We start from the raw sequence: 21,553 nt of genomic DNA on the forward strand, positions 1-21,553 counted from the left end.
TAATCACCCACAGCTTAGTCACCTGCACCTCATGAGCAGCATGCAGACTTCCCTGCCCAGCAAACGGGAAGAAGTAGGTATCCCTAAATGGTACCTTACGTTGACAAGGGAGTTTCCCACAGATGGCCAACAAAAATGACTGACCAGAGGAGCATTCCTCAATTCCCACCCCTCTCAGGAGATTGGATATTTGAGTGAGGGAAGTTCCTCCATCTACTTTTTAATGCAGACCACCAAATCCTACCCAGATCTACCTAACTGTATGTAGTCTTTCAAAGATCACTACCAGTAAAAGTAAACTTTACTTTAAACCATCACTTTTGACACTGTGGGGCCTCTGGCACTACAATGCAGCTCAAGTCCTTGCTGGAGAGATGGGAAATGGGTAGCTGGTCCTTCCAGCTGTGAGTTAAATGCATGTCCTGCCCTTCCAAAGGGAGTGTCCCACCTTCAGGGCATAGACTGCACTAGGAGAGGGAGCAGAGACTGCAATCAGGGCCCAGCATGTGCATTTGCTTATTTTCCCTGGTGACTATTTAGGTAAAACATGTGAACAGTCTTGATGGCTAGACCAGTACTCCCCTCTGCCAGGTCTCCTTGTTTTGAGGAAAAGTGCTGTGGCCCCTGGGACACTGTTGAGATGGGTGGAGGCACCATTTCTGCCAGTGCCTTGAGAAGCATACAGCTGAGGTTGGCCTTTCCCGGAGCTCCCAAAATTGCCTGGCAAACCTAGGAACGTTCAGAGCTACCTGACTGATGAGCAGGGATAGATGGGTTTTGATCACAAAACAACTGTCTCTTGTTTTGCCTTTGGGTACCCAACCACTTATCTGAGCAGACCACGACCAGAAGAGACTGATGAAGCTGGAGGCATGGCCATGCTGGATGGGCTGGCAACCATCCACGTCTGCACAAACTGCCTTTAAAGATGGCAATGAACATGGATGCGACATTTTTTAAGCTTTTCTGTCTCTACCCTTGGCTCAGTGTCACTCACCACACGCTCAAGATGCCACAGGTGATCCCTGTGCTACATTCAGAAGTAATTAGGGTCATGGAAAAGGGTGAAACTAGAGGTGTCTTTATGCTCAAAATGAGTCTAAGCAACTGATTTGGGGGAGATTTGGATTCCGAGGTCTCTAAAAAAACCCAACCTTTTGATGTGCAAGTTGTTAAGGGGAAATTTGCCAGAGATGGTGTCAGGTCCTAGGATTAAAATACTCACCCAAATTGTTTCCCAGAGCTATCTGATCCTCACCAAATTAATGACTGAATTCTGCTTTTAGCCAAATACCCTGCTCACGGGGTCCATGGTAAAGTGGGAAGGAATCTGACTGATTCCACATAAGGGTGGAAATCTGCTCCAACACACTGGAAAGGAGAAAATTCTTAGCTACCAGGGCCTTTTCAATCAGAATTTTGAGTCTAAAAGTAGTTTTCCACCCAATGGGAAGATCTGCTGGTGCACAGGGGAAAGGGAGCAGCCCACACCTAGAAGCAATCCTGCCATATTGCCCAAGGGCACCCTTACATTTCTGTCCCTTTAAAAGGTATAATGAAAAAATATAATTTGATTTTTTTAACAGATTCAATGAATTTGTGGGAAAATACTGCCTAACTTGTCACAGCCATCAGCATACTGCTGTCAGTGATGCTTTTATCTCCTTGCTTCAAAAAGGCTGCATCCTGAGATGAGGTGGGGGGGGTGGGTGAGAAGAAAAATAAAAAGTTGATTACTGAACTGGAGAAAAAGAGTTAGTATTTAGCTGAAGGCAAAAAAAAAAAAAACCCTCCTCAGAGTGACTATCACAATAATTATGTGACAAACTGTCAACCTGTAGCTCAGTAGCCGATGAACATATCTGCTGATTGTGAAGTGTGCACCTAACAAGGTAAAGGCACTACAAGGGGAGAATTGATAAAAAGACAGAAATAAAATGTAACTCATGACAACTGTCCATACCTTTCGAATTTGCAAAGTTTGTGCTAATCTCCAAAAGTGCTGAAGATAGAACTGGAACTGACTGATAGTCTAAGAATATCTCAGTGTATTGCTGCGGAATAATATTTGATTTTAGTGTTCAGTGCTTTATCAATAAAATATACCTCTGAAATAAAAATGTGAGAAAATACAATGCTCACAGGGAATGAGGCTGGGTTCTGACATTTCCCAGGATGTCACTTTGGTGAAGATCACCAGGAGATGCCTCTGTTGGGCACCCTCATGTGAGATCCCGCTGCCTCCGATTGCAGCTCCCTCCTTGGCAGGGATGCTCCATGTGGTGTGCTCAGAGGGATGTCTCTCTGTGAACAGTTTTGGTCAAAAGCATTAAATCCAAAAGTGCAAACAACCCAACAAGTGTAAATATAGTATCTGCAATCCAGGAGCACTGGACACTGAACTCTGCAAGGGGATCAGAATTATTTTAGTATTTTTTTAACAGGGGGAATATCTGTTATCTGAACTTTTTTTCTGTTGTCACCGCCTTGTCAGATTCTGATTTTGCAAACTCTCCCCGTGGCAGCTGTAGGAGAAGCAGCAGGAGGAAGATCAACACTCATCTTCTGCCTTCCTGGCAGAAGAAGTTTTTTGAAAACTTTGTAAGCTGAACACATCCCCTTTAGGGAATGCTTGGAGATAATAAATATCTAATGATAACAGGGCTTATTACCTCGAGGAGACAATGACTTGTTCTCCTTTGGAGGCAAACAGGCTAACAACTAATTATCTGAGGAATTTTAACTGTAAAGTATCTCTGCGAGGCCCATGTTTTTTGTTTTTTTTTTTTACACCCAGTACAGCCTCAAGGCTTCCACCTAGTTAATGGAACAAATAGTACCGTTTTCACTGGGACAAACTGGCTGGAGCTGTCAGCAAAAGAGTGAGAAACTTTATGAAGGTAAAAATTACCTAAAAGAGACATACACCTGGGACTGAGCTGGACTGGAAATAATCCACCTGAAGAGCACAGAAAACTCCTAATTTTTGCCACCCCCATACAATGTCTCTGTATTGCCAGTGGGGCATTCTTATTGTGTGCAAATGAGTTAGGAAAGAGGATTCTTCAGTTGGGAGGAAAATCATGACTTGATGGTAATAAAGAGGGATTTTTAGGTGGTAAAACAAATATTCTACAGTGCTATGAAACTCATGCCCCCACAACCATATGAATCTGGGGATATCCTGGGCTTTAGCCTGTTTTGTTACCACTGGCCATGAGGGTTGTGCCTGAGCTGGCACATGAGAGCTCCCAAGAGCAGCACGGCTGGTGGGTGATGCTGGAAAATCCATCCAAAAGAGTTTATCACAAAAGAAAATAAATTAGATTAAACCAATTCCTCCTCATGGGTTACTTGAGGCTAAAAAAAAAAAAAAGGCAGTAGCTACAGTAGCTATAAATATGCCATCTGACTATTTGGAATTGATTTAGTATGTCACAATCTGTTACTCCATTTCCGAGAAGAGGCCAGGAAAAAAAAAAAAAAATTGAGAAGTACAGTTTCAGAGCCTATTGTCATTTGCTTTAAGGAAAATTTCTGTACTTTAATCTTACGATCCTAGAAATGCTGTTAGCAGTTTGGGTTTTCTGAAACCAATGAAACATTAAGATGGCAGATGGTGTGCAGGCTTAGCAGAGATAAAGGTTGCATGATCGTGCTAGGAAGAAAACATAAATGGCCTGGTACATTGTGTTTGGTGGAGTTTTTTGGTTTGGGGTAATTTATTTTATTTATTTATTTATTTATTTTTACAGTATGAACCCCGTAGGCACATGTGCATCATTTTTTATAATGCAATAAGAAAAAAAAAAAAGGGGGGGAGCTTCTTCTTTTGCTGACACAGTTTCTGAGACCAGATGACTGTCAAACTAATTTAAATTTAAAAAATCTGCTTACAGACATGTTACAGAGAGAGGGTATTTGATCCAGTGGACAGACTGGATCAAAGTCTGGGATCCCAAGGGCTAATGTCCTAATCCTGGCAGTGATGTTTACGAACAATGTAATACTCCTTAATTAAAAGGAGCTAATATCACTAACCAAGGTGCTGAAAAACTGCAGAAGAAAACACACTGTGAGCATTCAGTGTTATTAATTGTTGAGACAGGACCCATGTTTTTTGCTTATTAAATGCATCAAAAATTCTTCCAAATCTCAAGATTTATGTGTAAACATTTTTAAAGCCTAAGATCCCCAAAAAGCTCAACAACCCAGATCAACAGGAAGATGTATAATTAGATGGTTTCTTTTCAAGAAAAGCTTTGGCATGCACTGTTTATTTATTACAGGTCTTTTGCACGGTCACTGCTTTTACGAGGGACACTCCTGAGCAGCAGTCCTTGCCTGAAGAGAGCAAAGGTTTCTATGCTGGGATTAAGGTAATGCTGATGGCCCTGATTTACTGACTTGTCTAGCGTATCCCCCGGGAATATTTATCAAATATCTGACATGCTCTGAAAAACAAGACACAGAAACGTAAGCCTTGATCATCACAACCAGTTCTGCTTTTATGTTCACTTTGAGAAAATGTCTTAATAAATTAGATGGCTTTCAGTCTGTTTGTAAAATGCCCGAAAGCACCCATCAGCACCATAAAGAATGTGCAAAACTACATCTTCTAGTAAATACACCCCAAAGTACTCTGGCGGTTATGTATAATGGGAAGAGACACCTATGAGGATGCAGAATTTTGTTGTAACTAAACCAGAACAAAGTGAAGACAAAAATTAATTTTTATCCATAATCTACTTATGGTCAGGCACTACAAAAACCAATTTGCTGAAGAAAAAATCACACTGAATGCAAAAACCAGGTCTAATCTCACTCAAGGTTTAGACTGTCAGTCTGGCAGCCCAGAAGAATTTGAGATCTTTTGAGTAACTAAGCTTCATGCCTCCATGAATGGTGTTTCAAAAATCTGGCAGCCTATTCTGTGTGATGTTTGAAGAAAAGTTTGGGGCTTTTTTTGGAAATGTCAGAATTTCCTAGAAAATGGAAATTCTCATTTCTGACTACTCCCAAGTTCTCTTTCTGCTCTTGCCCCAGGAGAACAGATACACAGAAATGGCACAACCTGAGCTCTCTCCCCAGTGCACAAGTCACCAAAACTGTACTATATCATACATGGAAAAATCCATCTTCCTGCCATAACAGGGAAGAGGATTCAGGCAAAAATTGCACTCACTTTGTACCTGGGGCAGAGTACAAATATAGAGTCCACGACCATGAGGTAATGCCATACTTCAGGCCATAAATATTGCTAATATTTCTACTAGTGCCTTGGAATAGGAGCTCCTTTTAACCAGGGATATTAAAAATTAATAAATTCTATGGTATCACACTATTTTCAGACTTAATAAAAACCAATTTTGAGATTAGGTGATGAGAAGCAATTAGACTGTATATATGACAACTACAAACATTTTCTTAATTGCCAAGAATGTTAAAGCATTTTAACAACAATTTCACCTTATGAAGTTGAAGATCATTATTACAGATATTATTATGAGGAATATTATGAAGATTATTAGTAGTATTATTATTATTTTACAAGCAATTTTATCTTTTCATAATTGATTAAAACAGCTCAATATTTCATAAATATCAGTATTGCCTAATTAATCTGTCAAAATGATGTAAAAATTATTTTCTTATTTCCAGTTTGTACCAGAATCATTACAAATTGCAGAGGATGGCAAAGAGCATGTTTTGACTGTTCTGAGCACTGTACCCATTGCCTGTCCTGGGAATGATGATTCCTGTAAAATTACTTTACAGCTAAGTACTGAGGATTTGGGTAAGAGTTTGACATATTACCGTCAAATCAATGTGATTACTTTTCCCTTTATTTATGTTACAAAGAATTCCAATAGAAATTATAAGACTTAAATAACAACAAAGGGCGGAAGCCATAAAATCAACAGACTAGGCCATATATTTCTTTGCAATATAAAATAAATGATAATATCACTCAGGTTTTTGAGAAAAAATAAAAATCTACCTAGCAATAACTTGAATGGTAGTCCACTGAGACTTATGGATGAAATAACTACGAGTAAAAGAACTTACTTTAAATTCCAGGAGTATAAAATTCCATTTAAAGTTTTTGTAGCAGCAATAGTCTTAGGTAGAATAATTTCATTAATTATCAATAAGAAGCTCACCTGAAGATTTATTATTCAGTAAATGTGTACTGAAGCCTTTTTTCTTTCTTACAGATGGCTTACAGTTTTTGTCTAATTTAATAGAGAAGAAAAAAATCTTTCCTATGCTTATATATTATTCTCTTTGTAAAGGTTTTTTATTTTTGTTTTTTTTTTTACTTGAAAACATTGACAATGTCACTTAGAAAATTCTCGTGCCCTTTTAATCAGTAAATGCTTTCCCCAGGTTAATCTGGTGGAATATCATGCCTAACCAAGGGGGGCAAATATATATATTTACTTTCCATTTGCTCTACATAAAACATCCAACCCTTTTTCTAATAAGGCATTAATTTCTCTTCCATAGGTGACTCTGAAAAAACTTTTTAGAGATAGGATTACAGACATAGTTTCTCAACCTCCAAAAAGCTAGCTAGAAAAAAAATAAATCAGCAAAACCTAGATAGTTCCTGATATTTTTCCATTTCTAAATTCCTCTCCTTTCTCTCCCCATCATCAGCCAAGTGCTTAGATAGAAGAAAAAAATAATTCAAATGTTATCATAACACAATCATCTTAAACTGAACGGCACCTTATGGTTCCAGCAGCTGTGTTGGCTCTCATTCGTGGAGCACTTTGCATTTCTCCATGGCTCAGTGCTGTTCTGTTCTACATATTGCTCTTGGCTTGGAGTCTCTGCCGATCCATCAGGCAAACATCCACTGAGTTCATGGGAAGAGATTTTTTTTAGATATTGAGGTAGTGAAGAGTGCAGGCTGGTGTGTGGTGGGACATTCCCACAGCCTCCAAGCAACTTAGACACCTACCGTCTATGAGGATCAAATGAGAATTAGTCACAAGCTATCAAGGCAATTTTTTAAATTTGTCTTTTCTTAAGCATCAATAAAGCCTTTCAAAATCTCACTGATAATGAACACATGGGCCAGGAGCTCTCCAGTGGGGGAGGCTGAGTTCAATAGATAGGACTGAGGCTGACTCCTTGCCAGGGTCTTCTCCAGTCCCACAATGTGGGAGAAAGATGGGAAGAAAGAAGGGAGGCAAGATTTGCAGAAGCAGTTTTCTTAACAAGCTGTCAACGGGCTTGATGTGTTGGTGCCAAGAAGTACCAGGGTGGAGGCACAACTCGACCAGTTGAAAACAAAAGGCACCTGTCACTGAAGTGGAAAATTCTGTTAGTTTTAATTAATTCATTTCTACAGCTTAAACTAATAACCAGCTCTAGCCCTTGATTGCTCCGTCCTGAGGCTAGTTTTCCTTGGATGACACTTGGACTGTTTATGATCAATTGAGATATCTATATATACTTAAGGTTGAGTATCAATCTGCTGCTGGGTGTTTGCATAACTGCATGTTTATTTAGTGCCTTTATTGTCTTTAGGGTCCGTTAGTTTATCTGAAGGAACACTGTGGGCTTCTGAAAAACGTAGTGTTGGCCACAGTGATATAAATCAAAAATAAAAAGTATTTTAGCTGAGATTCGTTTATATCGAATAATTAACTGACGAGCTCCTTGTCTGATTGAATCCATATAACAACACTGTTGTGCTAATTATGAAGGGAATAAGTAATAAGAAAGCTAATTACAAGCACAGAAATATCTCTCTAAGTTCAGACAATACCATAATGAATGCCAAGGCACAGCAGAGCCACCGGAGTTCAGTCTCTGTTAAGTTTATCATTACTATTTTGACAAGATGATTTTCTTTGATTTTAAACTTTTGTTCTGGGTTGTGAGCACAGCTCATGGGGCTGTAATAGCAATAGCTATTCCTCATGGAAACCTCCAATTTAATTGAATCGAGAACCTTGAAAATGAGCCAGAACTTTTCTATAAGATGTGAGGCAGCCTTTAAGGATTTGATATGAGAGATAATATGCTATTAATATTTGCAGATTTTTTAGTTCAGTTCCTATAGAACTCTACAGGGTTAATTTAAATTATATTTTATGAGTCTTTTCCACAAGGAATAAAATATTGATTATTTGATCATGTTAGAAATACCATCCTAAAATACTTGAATGCCATCTCTCATAAATTATTAAGCACTTCTACAGATGGGAAAAATTATATGAAAATCACTTATTTTCATATCAGATTAATTACATGGCCATTGTTACCAGAACTTTTTTCTTATCAGCTGATAATTAATGGTCTGGGACAGAAAAATAAATACTCGGCACAAACAGTGGTGGTCCTGAAATCAGCAACAAGATTCTGACTGGCTTCAGTAGGGCCATGATTTCAATTTTTATCCACCAAAGGACTCATGAAGGGCTGGGTGACTTCTTGATGAGCAGATCCACACTATATAAAATGCAGACCAGATGGCTCAGAACCAAACACTACCATAATTCAGTGTTTGTAAATAAAACCACATCTATGGAAATAAAAATCCAGGTTTGTCCTTTACCTGAGACCTCAACATGAAGGGTCAAGACCCAAGAGAAATGAACACTACCAGTTTTGCTGGTAGAAGAGGTGCCTTCAGGAAAAATATGATGTGCAGAGACATAGCTGCATGAATGACTTGGGTTGCCATTGCCATGTTGATTTTGTCACCACCCATCACTTCCCTACCCATCACAGATACTCACATAGCCAGCACCACCACTGCTTTTTACATTTCCACATTCTTTTGGTGATTTTATCCTCAGAATGCCTCTGTGAAAGACAGAAATAAAATTACCATCATTTTACAGATTGGAAAGTAAAGCATTGTAACCTAGTTCAGCCAAAAATACAAATGCAAATCTGCTGCATTTGCCTTCCTGTTGTGGATCCAAAGTTCACAAAAAACTGATTTGAGAACCCTCCCTTTCCAGATCAAAAATTCTGTTTATTTTAAATTAAATAACTCCTAGCAGATACCTCCTTATAATAAAGCTAGTAGAAGATAAATGTTTTCCAGCAACACAGACTCACCTCTTTCTTTGTCATGAGGACTACTCATCTTCATTCCCTGGACATGCACCCATTAAGATAAGACTGTCATTCCAGAAATATTAGCACCTGTGGAAAGAAAAGCACCACTGAGTTTTAGTAAACTGTCTACTGCAGGGTAAAAAAAGAAAAAAAAAAAAAAAAGCAGAGTAAAATATGCAGAGGGATGCCAGATTGAGTCAGTCACAACTGTCTTCATGCAAAGCCCATCTGGTTTCAAGGCATGTGTGTCCTGGAATGTGAAATATTTGTGTTGGATGGTAAACAGGGTATGGGCAACTGTTTGGATAACTCTTGTCAGATTCAGTCTTCGTGTTCATTTTAGATAGCCAATTACTGGGGCTCCCAAACATCGCCCTTTCGGCGTGCCAGGTGGATCTGCCCTGCTCGGAAAGCAGCTGTGCAGCAGCCGCGCTGACGGTGACAGCCGTGACAGACTTTGCTCAGGATGGGAACCGCATCAGCCGCATCCGAGCTGAGCCAGTCGGACGGAGGGATTTGCTTTGGAGGGCTTACACAACCAAGGATGTGAAGGTTGGGTCCTAAAATAATTTGGAAAACATGTCAAACTTCAATGGGAGGTTTAATATTAAAGAAAAATGCTGATAAACCTTAACCACATAAACATTTGGAGACTGCTGTCAGCAGAGTAAACCAAAACAGCCTCTTTATACACCAAGAAAATTAACACATAAAGCCTTGTGCTTTAACAGATGTAGGTCTGATTAACAGTCAGCACATCAGGAAGGCCAACAGCTGGATTACAGATGTAACCAGGTGTGCTTGTGTATGCTGGAAAAAGAGAGAGGGAGAATTCAGGTTAGGGAATTAGCACCTTTCCAAGAAGGAGGGAGAGGGAAAGCTGAGGATTTGGAGAACAGTTTCTGAACAAGCAGAGGAAAAGGAGAGCTTCGGTAATGAGAAAGGAGGACCAGGACTCAGCAGCGCTGTGTTCAATTTGTGACTGTGCCAGGAATCTCTAGGACACCTACGACGACACACACGGCTGCTCCAGCTCTTCATTTATCCCTGTACAAAATGTCTAAAATAAAAATAATAAGAATCAATCAGGGAGGCAAGCCAGGCTTCCTCTGCCCAGAAAGGAGCGTGGTGAGCAGGGACCAGCCCATTGCCTGTGAAGTTGTTTCAGGGCCTCGGCTGGGAGGTTTGACAGTCATAATCCAAATCACCCAAGAGAATAAACCAGAACATGGATTTGATGCAGCTAAATTTCTCAGAGCCGTGGCACATCCAAGCTGGTATATTTTAAGCAACCAAAACCAAATCCCCAATGAAATCTGTAATTTCACTGTCCTGATTTTTGTGGATTTGTTCATGAGAGAATGAGATTAAACTGGACCAGAAGTATTTTTGTCTTCAAGGGTAAAATGCCTAGCATAGGACTATATCCGTTCCTCTCCAGCATAGCTTCTTTTAAACTTTTTAAGATTCTTAAATCAGAAATTGCAGCTAATTCAGTGTAGTGCACTCACATATCCTTGTTTTTTCTTGAAGTTACAAATGCTTCCATTAAAATATGAAAATGTAGCAAGTGTGAAATGGATCAATTTTAATAATAAAATCCATCTATCTCAGTTAAAACTTGATCTATGGAAACATAATAGACATTACCTTCCCTCCCCCCAATTTCCCTGTTGCTGCTTTGAAGTTAATTACAGGCATTAAAGTAACACAGTTTCTGCAACATATCAAGGAAAAATCCATATCTTAAAATCTACATAGTCTTTAGTCCTTCAGACTTGTCAAAATATTTTGGATTTATTAGAAAATTGAATGGAAATGGTAAGAGCAGAACACCCTGATGCATTCAGACACCTGATAAATTTGATTTCTTCATCAAAACAAGACTGCCTACAACTAGGACTTGCATCTTCTGCTGATATCATGCAAGAAAAAAGCCAAGTAGAAAGGGCCACATGCATCTGTTTGTGCACAAGTTTTATATCGGAAGGTGGAGGCTGTGGAGAAAATGAGAAAAGTCTGAGACACTTCTTTATATCACACTGTAGATACAAATGATACAATTGACCTCAGATCAAAATGCTGTTCAAAGAGGTATTCCATTTTTCATTCCTCAAGACAATTGCTCTAACATTTTGGGACGCCAGACACCGGTGGGTGTCTAAGCAGCATCTCTGTGTGATGGTTAAGGTGAATTTTGAAATATGGATGATGTACTGCTGTAGGTGAGGAATTTTGTCAGGACATGTGGTTCTATCTTCACCCTCTTATTCATGTATTTAATGTCACCACTGTTCCCAAAAGCTAAATTCTGCTTTGTCACTGAAAGACTGACGAAGGATATAGCGGCCATTCTTCTTCCCCGCTCTGCGGATCGTGGCAGAACTAACTGAATTACCCCTCTGGATTTCTCATGGGCATAGAGCGAGCAAAGAATTAACAGCCCTGGCCAAGAAATCAGCCTGGCAGCTTGGATATAGGGAAACCAGAACACTTCATCACCCCCACCAGTATGACTGGGACCTCTTCGTATTGCAAATAAATACACAACCCAGTTTTTCTGAGAACTGGAGAGCAGAGTATGAAAAAACAGCATCATGAGCAGACGTGGCAATGCAGACCGAGCACTGCCCAATGTTTAGGTATTGCCACTTCAAAGGGAGTTGCTCTACCTCCGGCTTTCACAGGCATATCTGCTCCTTGCAGGGCACCAGGACTCTCAGACCTCGTCTGTGACCCAACCTGTGCCCAAGTAACCAAAAGCTGATGCAGCTGAAGATCTCTGTTGCTCTAATAGGTCCCTCTTTTATTCACAAAAGCAGACAGCTCCAGCAGCCTGATTTGGGCCCTTGTCACCAGAATCCGATCAATAACCTGCACATCAAATATATAAATCAGCCATTCATGTGCTGTATCAGGAAATTTAAGGTCAAACTGGGGGACAGGCAGTGACTACTACTAAAATATGCTAATACTACTTAATTACAGCATACCATACTTCAGGCATTAAAATTAGTACAATTTAATGAGCACTCTACTCTCTTGATAATTTCAGTGAATGATCTACTTCTTAGCAAAAAAGTTTAATAAAAAAGCTTCACTCTTTACCAGATAAAGAAAGAGGCTGCATTACATCAGGTGGAATGGGAGCACTTTGAACTCCCTTATTGCATATGATTAAACTCCATTGTTTGAAAGCGAAGCCTATTTTGCACCCATTTGCAATCATGTTTTAGAAGTCAGATTTTAGTTTGTACTTGACACATGAATCCTGCCCCTAATGTTTTGTGAGGAACAGTAATGAAGAAAAACTGCTGTGTAGACTGTATTCATTACACATTTCATTTTAACTAGGTCACAGTTCGAGACCTCCCAACAGGGAACTGCTACTCTTTCACTGATCCACACATTATCACATTTGATGGATGGTGAGTATTCTACTTTGAAATAATTTGGCTCAATTACTGCAGTTTTCAGTTTCTGGATGTAGCATGCATTTGGTTTTACATTAGAATATCAAAAGAGCATTGTACTAGTTTGCTTATAGTGATTAATGTAGCACTTCAATAACATACATAGTTTCCTTCCAGCTGTTTATGCTCCTTTTAACAAAAGGACTAGAAATGGATTAACCTTGAAGCTGCAATGGTTTTGAGTCTGAATAAATTTTACAAGACAAAGGTCAGATTCCAAAATGTTCTTCAAACAGAACTGTGATTATTGATGTTGAGAGGGGTCTACACCATGCATCATGTTAGCAACACCCCAGTCCCACACAAGTGAGCCATCATGTCCCTGTAGCAGCACGGCACATGAGGACAACCTGTGTCTTTCCCAGTAGTTTAGTAACACCTCATGCAAAGTTACTCTGCCCAAGGATGCTCTTGCATTCTTCTGTATACTTCCAGACATGCTTTATGCACAGCTGTATCTCTGCATGGAATTGACAGTCTTAATCACAACCAAAAAAAGCATAAAGATGACTGTACTGTCTCAGATAAGAGAAGTCCAGAAATGATAAGTGGTCAATATCAGGGAAAGAAAGTCATACATCCTCCTGTATTGTCCAGATGTCCTCATATATTATCCAGCAATAAGTTGCTTAAAGACTTACTGAGCCAAAGGTGGTATCTTTGTGTTTGACAACCTGTACTCTTCAGAACTTCAGTTACCTTTCCCAGTCATTCATGAATCTATTTAACCCAGCTATTTCACATAACAGTAAGGTTTTAAAGTTTTCATCTGGCATGTTTGATCCAAAGTTGCTAATATTTCAGATCACATTCCAGGTTTGTCATTCCACCGTTAACCTCCTAATGGCACAGATAATGACTTTAGGCACACAGCATCCACAGAGGCTCAGTGGGTGTGATATTTTAATTTTGATATCCTACTGTCCCAATTTCAGTCCAGCATGTTCTGGAGGTAGCATCTGAATTGACGTCGAAGCTGGAAAAATCTGTCGATGAAATGCGAGTAAGAAAGGCAGTGACTCCACTAAAGGTTATATGTCTGCCTCAAATAGAGATTTCACCTAAACTGGGTAGTCTCAGCTAGGAGATTAGCTCTGCACATCTAGGGCTTTCCAGTTTCCCTCCTGCTTTGCTGAATACAATTTATAATGTGGTCAGGTACTTGTTTCATGCTTGATACATAGGAGCTGTGGAAGAGCTACAAGAAGTGCAAAGATATTCCCATGCCTCATGTATCTGCAATTTTTTCAAGTCCGGGATATCAAACTAGATTAGAATATTATTTCAAAACTCTTTATATATTTATATTCTAAAATATTCCTTTCTGATTTAGGGCTAAGAATGGACAGTGATCTGCCAGGTTGTTGTGTTCAGGAGGTCATCAATTACTAAAAGTTACCTCTTGGAATGGGAGAATACTCTCAGTCACATAGTACATTTTTACATAGCTTCCAAAAAAAGGTCTAAAATAAAATAAAATAAAATAATTGAAGAACTCATTTTACAACCCTGTTATTGATAGCACATAGAAATGCTTCAAAGCAATTTACGATTCTGTTTGAGCACTGGGAGTTTGGAAAAGCCTGCCCTTCTGTGGCACTCTGCCTCAGAGTCACACAGCCCTGAAACAGAAAATTCCCAGGAGGAGCTTGGCTTCTCAATAACTGCACGTTTCTTCCCTGTGGATGAGCGTTCATTACTGCTCTGTCCAGTGCAGCTTTAAATGAGCCAGCTTGATGGGGCTTCTGCCATCTCAATAAGTAGGTTATTTCACGAAGATATATCACTTCTTGATATTCAGCCAAGTTTCTTACCCATCATTTCACAGTCCCATTACTCCTACTTATATCCCCATTTATTATAGTAAATAATTTCTCTTTCAATTATTGTAATGATTATGCCACCCTATTACACATCAGTTAAGTAACTTCTCTGTCTGCCTATCCAAAAAATGTTAACAGATTAGCAAATGCTTTTAAAGCTCTGTATCTAAGGAGTGTCTGATACAGACCTACAACCTAAAGACAAAGGCTGACACAGAGGTATGGAACTGAAGCACTCCCCTTTGGTTGTGAAAGGCATGTGGTGGGAAATGGCATTTGAAATGAGGTGTGGGTTAGGTATTGTGAATCGAAGAATTATACAAAAAGCTTGTGGGCTCAAGGCAGGCACCACATGAGTGTCCCTCAAGAATAAAAAAAAGTATCAGAAAGAGACTGATCTGCAGATTGTAAACAGTGAAAGGATAGAAGAGAGAAAGCTAAGAGAAACTCCTCCCAGGGACTATGAAACAATAGGCTGAGAAGACAAGCATTGGCTCTTGGGCATCAGGAGCTATGTTGACTATAAGTGATCTGTAGACACAGGCTCAGGTGAAAACATTACACAGGAAGAAAAGATCTAAAAATAGTCAGAGAACTGAATGAAACAGCAGCCTCTTCCCACCTGTATATGGCTACAAAGACGGCAGCAAACAAAGCTTAATAAGCTATCAAAACTGCTTCTGAGATCAACAGCAGAGCATCCATCAAACAACATAACCCAAGGAAATCCATTTGTTCCACCATAAAGCCTGTAGGTCAGCTTACAAAGAGACAGCAGACTCTGAGATTAAAATCTGCTGTGGATGGGTGGTGACCAGTTGTCTCTTTGGCACCTTTTCCACCCACTCGAGTCCTGGGGATGGCTTGCTAAAGGACTTTCACATGAAAGGCAAGAGAAAGTCACCAACAGTAAAATGGTAGGAGTGTTTTCTATGCAAACAGGCATGGACATAAACATACTCCTGCCTTTCACAGAGTTGCTTACCTTTTTTTACTTTCCCATTAGCAATGGCGAAGAGAAGCTAAAAATGCACAATGAAGAAAAGCAAGGATGAAAGCAGACAAGAAAATAGAAATTGCAAACTTTTTGATTTCCAAAATTTAAATGAAGAGTAAAATCTCATCAAAACTGAACTCAAAATTATTGATTCTAATAATTCCTTTAGCAGATTTGTAGGAAAATCAAAAAATGGCATGAAAATCAAAAGACTGGAAGATATTTCTTTTTTTGGTAGTAAAATTTTCCTGCTGCAATGTTCATTCCAATGAATAGGTTGATTTGTAAGATTTCACAATAATACTTCATTTTGTAACTTCTATAGTGATATTTTCAATTATTTTTAATCTGACATACTGAGCTCACATTATATCTGAGGTAGTTAGCTATCAATTAGATAACCTGAAATGCCTGACTTCTAATGATAACACTCCCCTTTGGTATAGCTCTTGCTAATATATTTCTGTAGAAATATTTATCTTGTAATCTTTTCATTCTTTTGACCAAAGGAAGTGACTGAAAATCAAAGCAGAATGTGTCATATTTTATAGTGTAAGCACAACCAATTTGTGTATATTGGAGTGTAGATGCGAAATAGCGTTAATTATACTAGCTAAAATCCAGAGAGAGCACTTTCTTTTATAGCAAAGTATCTTCTAAATTAAACAAATGTGAAAGCCTGGTAAAGCAAAAGTACAGCTCTCATTACTAGTTATGGCATATTATAAATATAAAAGCTTTTCATGCCATAAATTTTAGATTCTTAAATATTAAGTATTAGCTCTAAACTAAATACGCAGAAAATCCTTTTAAGGCAAAATATAAAAAGGGAAATATTTCTTGACTGGTGAACCATATATATCATTTAAATGATTTTGCATTTTAACTTAAAAAAAAAAAGAAAAAAATATTTTTAAGGTTTCTCAAACATTTATGCTAACCTCTCCATCAATATTGTCCCAGGGGAAATGGCATCATTTCCTGCACAACAGCAAAATCCCTCAGCTTGCACAGCTTCATGCCTGTGGTGGGTTTTAACAGCACACATTATAGCAGCCCACAACTAAGTCCTGGGCATAAGTAGCCCTCCCAGAGGTGCTGTTCTTTTTGATGGTCTGTAGAAGTTGATACATCCTCGAGCATCCAGTGACTGCTGAACATAACCCAACAGCTTCACTCCCTGAGAACACCACAGGATTACAATCCAGTAACAACTGGATTAAGCACACAATTTGAGCCATGACTTCATGTTGGGACAAGAACTTGATGCATGTGGTGGTTTCACCAGGCTAGCACCTGGCTAGCACTGGACTAGTAGCCAAACAGCCTTTTGCTCACACTCCCACCCTCACCAAGGGGATAAGGGAGAGAATTGGGGGGCAAGGGGAAGAAGACTCACAGGTTGAGATAAGAACAATTTAATAATTTAAATAAAATAAAACTTTAAATATCAATGATAGTAAAATAACCATGATAATAATAATAGTAATAAAATACACCAATGAGTGATACCCAGTGCAATTGCTCACCACTCGCGGACCAAGCCTGGCCCATTCCCAGATAATGATCTTGGAAGAGTGAAAATCCCGAACTGAAACCACAATCCCGGAAGAGCAAGAGCCCAAGCGAAAGCCAGAGAGAGCAAGAGAGGAAGAGACCCTCACTAATATACTGGACGTAACAGGATATGAGATGGAATATCCCATTGGCACATCCAAATACCAGTTTACTTTATTAATTTAAATATTCCTCACCCCCTTAGGTCTTGCACTTGTGGACCAACAAAACATGAAGTCATTCAGCTTCCAGTGACAAAAATTAAAACACTGTTATGTTATCAATGTTTTTCTCATAACAAATCCCAGGCTGAAAACAAAACACAGTGCTATTCTAGCTACTAAAAAGAAATCTATCTCTGTCCCAGCTAAAAACCAAGACAATGCACTCCTTGAAACACAACCCAAACACATGGACGGGGAGGGAGAGAATCACTTTCCACCCAGTACACCCATTGCCACAGAATCTTAGGGCAGCACGATGGGAAAGTGCACTGTGGGTGATTTAGACCCAAGCAGTGGTGCCTGGTTCACAACAGATGAGCAGAGCTTCCTCATGCAAGAGTTCCAGTAACTCTACTGAATGCTTTTAGCACCACAAGGCTGCAATTTGATTTATCAAATGCCGTCCAAAGAATCATTATCACAATTACAGTTGTATAAACATCACAAAAGTTTACCTGACTACATTCAATTATCCATTCAAGTAATTCAAAGGCAGCCGAAAGCTTCAATTTAGACATCTGCACGTTTGTTATGTGCTATGCAGTCTATGCCATGACTTAATTGAAGGACTCTAAGTGACTTCCAGGAGAGTTGGACTGGGTCCACTGTCAATACTTATTAAGCAGTAAATAGCTCCCATAACTGCAATGATATTTATATGCATATGCTAATACAGTCTTATTTACCAGATACCTGATTAGTCTGGGTACGGCCATTCTGATGCATTATTCTCCATCAAGTTCTCTAAACACCTTTGCTTCTAAGCTCCCCCTGTTGAAGGAAAGTGTGGAAGGTGATTCTTATAAAATAACCTGTCTCCTCTGTCTCTCCTGTGAAGATGTCCAAATGGAGCTAGTACTTGATGTTAAAAGAGATTATCTGGTTTTTATGTTGTCCTTAGTTCTAATCAATCTTAGCAACAGCATCTGTGCAGTGTACTTAGGATTTATGTATCTGATTAGAAAATAAGATGAGACAGAACTATTCAAAATCTTATCAGTTTATGGCCAACTTGACTAAGTTTTTCAAGATAAAAGCTCAAGTCAGATGTGTTTTCTAGCAGAGAAAAGCAGTTGGAGTTTAAATTCCTACTGTGTTTTACTCTACTAGTCTTCTATGGCTTTTATTCTGAAGAGAAAATGCAGATACATACATGCTAAAAAATCTTAGTTCTTGAGCCATTTGTTCCTCTGTATAGGAAACATTAACAGACTGAAAAATTATTGGTGTTTGTATGACAGTGCTTAAAAATAATCCTGTTATTTAGTTGAGGTATTTCATACATTCCTTTCTACATTTTCTTTTTTTATTGTAGAAAAGAATAACACTTATTATTATAAGATTATAGCTTAGTTTCCATTGTGCTTAATTGCCTAAAAGTCTGGTTTAAAAACTAAATACAGTGCCTTAAAAGGAAGTTGAATAATCCATCATTTTCAAAGATGGCAGCTGTTGGCTTGTGAGGAAAAAACTCCAGCAACATATATAAAGCATACAGCTACTGATTTCTTTACTTTTATAAATTACTTTAGAATAAAATAGAGTAAGAATAAGACAAGCTTATCACAAAATCATACAATAGAATCATAGAATCATTAAGGCTGGAAAAGACCTCTAAGATCATCAAGTCCAACCATCAATCCAACACCACCATGCTCACTAAACCATGTCCTTAAGTACCGCATCTACACGTCTTTTAAATACCTCCAGGGATGGTGACTCCACCACTGCCCTGGGCAGCCCATTCCAATGTTCAATAACCCTTTCAGTAAATACATTTTTCCTAATATCCAATTTAAACCTCCCTTGGTGCAACCTGAGGCCATTTCCTCTTGTCCTCACTCCTTATGGAGTGAGAAAACAAAGAACAAGGACAGGAGGATCCTCTCACAGGTCTCTGATGCGGAAACCCAAGGGCTGCAGGCAGGAGAACTTTTACCTGGCTCATGCAGAGGGGAAATATCTGCAAAGTTATTAAAGTTTTATTCTGCTCATGGTCTCACTCAGATGGAGCAAGGACTTTTTGTACAGAGAACAACAAAAGTCCCAAATTGTTCAACACACTGCACTGTGCTGATTGCCAAAACGTTTAGAACAAAAGTTGTGCTTACAGAGAAGTTGTTGAGGAGGAGGAACCAACTTCATTTTAACAGGTTTTCAGTAGAATCCTCGTTTTTCACAGGAAGTATTCACCTCGCCACAGTCAGTCTTGTAAAAGTTAGTGATTACTCACAGAAGAGGTTCTCTGAGCACTGATTTTGCTTTGAAGAATATCATGCTGTAAAGCATCCGGTTAGAACCAAAACATATTTATTAAGGAGCCTGGAGGCAGGGAATTTTTCCCATTTGCTTTTTATCAAATGTTTATCCTTTTTACCCATGCCCGTTGCCATAGCAGCAGCTGGGAGACAGCTCCCCACTTCTCACATGAATTCTTATGCAGTTCCAACTAATAACTGTGATGGCATTCCCTTGCTTACGGTGCGGGAGAAACACTTCCCCACGTGCTGATTTTTCCCTCCTTCAAGGCCAACCACCATGCTGGTCTAACGAAGGAGTGTTGTTGTACGAGTACCAACAAACAGTTGTCACAGGTGGATGCTCTGGGACTCTAAATCCTCTTCTTTTTTTTGATTTGTTGCTGTTTAGGCGCTACGATAACTATAAAATTGGCACTTTTCTTTTGTGCCGGAGCGTGTCGCGGGTGTTTGAAGTGCACGTTCGACAGTGGGACTGCGGAGGTCACCGCTCCGCCACCGCCTGCAATTGCGGTGTAGCTGCGCGAGAAGGGGGTGACACTGTGGTGCTGGACACCTGCAATGGTCATTTTCGGGAGAGCAGACCCCAGCTAGTCGTCAAAAGCACTGAGGCATCACCACAAGTCAAAATCCTAAAGTCCTACGGAGGGAGAAAAATAACAGTAGGTGGATATTCAAGTATTCTTATTGTTGATGGTCTTTAAAAATGTGAGTTTAATAGTTCTGAATTATTAATGAAGCTGCTACAAAAATATCTATCTGAAGCCATAAGAGCGCCTGCAGCAAAATGTAACGAAAAATGAGATGCAGGGAAAAAGCTGGTTAAAGTGTTAGTTTAACAAACTGTAAAACAAAACAAATATCTCTGGAAATTTCTCAGAGACGTAGCCGAGTGCCAATATTGTCACTTACTCTCTGCAGTACAGCAATCTGCTCTCGGTTTTTTTATGCTAGGCGCTACCCAACTGCATCACATAAAGTAAATTTCTTTGCAGAGCTTACAGTATAAATGTTCAAGGAAAGATCACAGGTAGCAAATTAATGTCATTCCAGAGTGGAACAGTAAAGCAAAATTAGTCAGATCCAGATAGACCCCAAAAGCCAGGAAAATGGGCTGCAACTGCACAAAATTTGGTATAATTTAAAATATTTGCCTAAAAAAATATATGGCCAAAACATACTTTGCATGAGTAGCACTTATCCACACTAATCCAGCAAAATCACTGGAAGAACAAGAGCAGGCTGCACCAGGGGCTTTGGTGAGGAGAAGAGCCACACATTGCGGCCAAAAATATAATTTTAAGCTAGAGTTGTATCATCAAGATTTATTGCCAGGAAATGTTCTGTGTGAAGATTGATCCATAAAAGAGCCAGAACAATATAAGCAGTGCCCAGGTTTGGCTCTCCTCATGATCTCACTTGGAACAGATCTTGGTAAGGTAGTAATTGAAAGTCTGTTAATTACAGAAGAGAGAAAAAGCAGAAAGCAAGCTGTCATTTCATTTTGCAACTGAATGCAGTATCTTTACTGTTTTATTACTAGAATAATCCTAGCAAGGGATCCCTATTCTCATTTACACCTTGTGAACGTCTCAGTGAAACAAATCAGGACACTCCCAGGACGTGAATATGAATCCTGCACTGATCTGAAGCAGGATCTGTAGGAATTGTGCAGCAATGAAGATGGTCCCTGATCATGACGTTGTGCACGGTGCATCTTGATTTGCTCAGCAGTTGCCCATCGCCAATCTCGCACAGACCGGGAGCTGGCTCTCCCACCACTCCCACATCATTCAAGGTTGATGCTTTGAATGGGGTTGTCACTCTCATTTCTATGCAAGGTAGCAGCTTCCAGCAGCCAATCACTATATATCTCTGCAAACTGAGGTCTCCAAAAAGCTTCTTCAAAGCCTCAATCAGTGTTAAATCCAGGTGGGTTACAGAAAGCCTGGGCAGTTGTGAGGTCCTCAGTGGCACATGGGACACTTTGCATGGGACAGCGGGAGAAGAGAGGGTTACAGATCTCCAATTTCCTGAAATAAATCCACACCTGTAAATATGAATCCAGAGAGCACTGAAGAGTGAAGCAGATCATGCAGTCCTGGCTGCAAGGATTTTATACTCAGCCTTGTAG

At 39.4% G+C, this 21,553-nt stretch overlaps 1 protein-coding gene across 1 annotated transcript in view; it reads left to right on the forward strand.

Annotated features, from left to right (window-relative positions):
- LOC104532437 (von Willebrand factor D and EGF domain-containing protein) overlaps positions 1-21,553 on the forward strand; it is a gene marked incomplete at both ends in the record, with an annotated part of 138,878 nt that overhangs the window by 17,775 nt on the left and 99,550 nt on the right. The window contains 5 exons of the mRNA XM_029087386.1: positions 4,290-4,379; positions 5,662-5,797; positions 9,431-9,639; positions 12,442-12,515; positions 19,811-20,081. Of these exons, the coding sequence (XP_028943219.1) occupies positions 4,290-4,379; positions 5,662-5,797; positions 9,431-9,639; positions 12,442-12,515; positions 19,811-20,081 (780 nt within the window). The remainder of the gene's footprint in view (positions 1-4,289; positions 4,380-5,661; positions 5,798-9,430; positions 9,640-12,441; positions 12,516-19,810; positions 20,082-21,553) is intronic.

Source organism: Antrostomus carolinensis, unplaced genomic scaffold, assembly GCF_000700745.2.
Source record: "Antrostomus carolinensis isolate BGI_N321 unplaced genomic scaffold, ASM70074v2 scaffold771, whole genome shotgun sequence".
In the NCBI taxonomy this organism is placed as follows: Eukaryota; Metazoa; Chordata; class Aves; order Caprimulgiformes; family Caprimulgidae; genus Antrostomus; species Antrostomus carolinensis.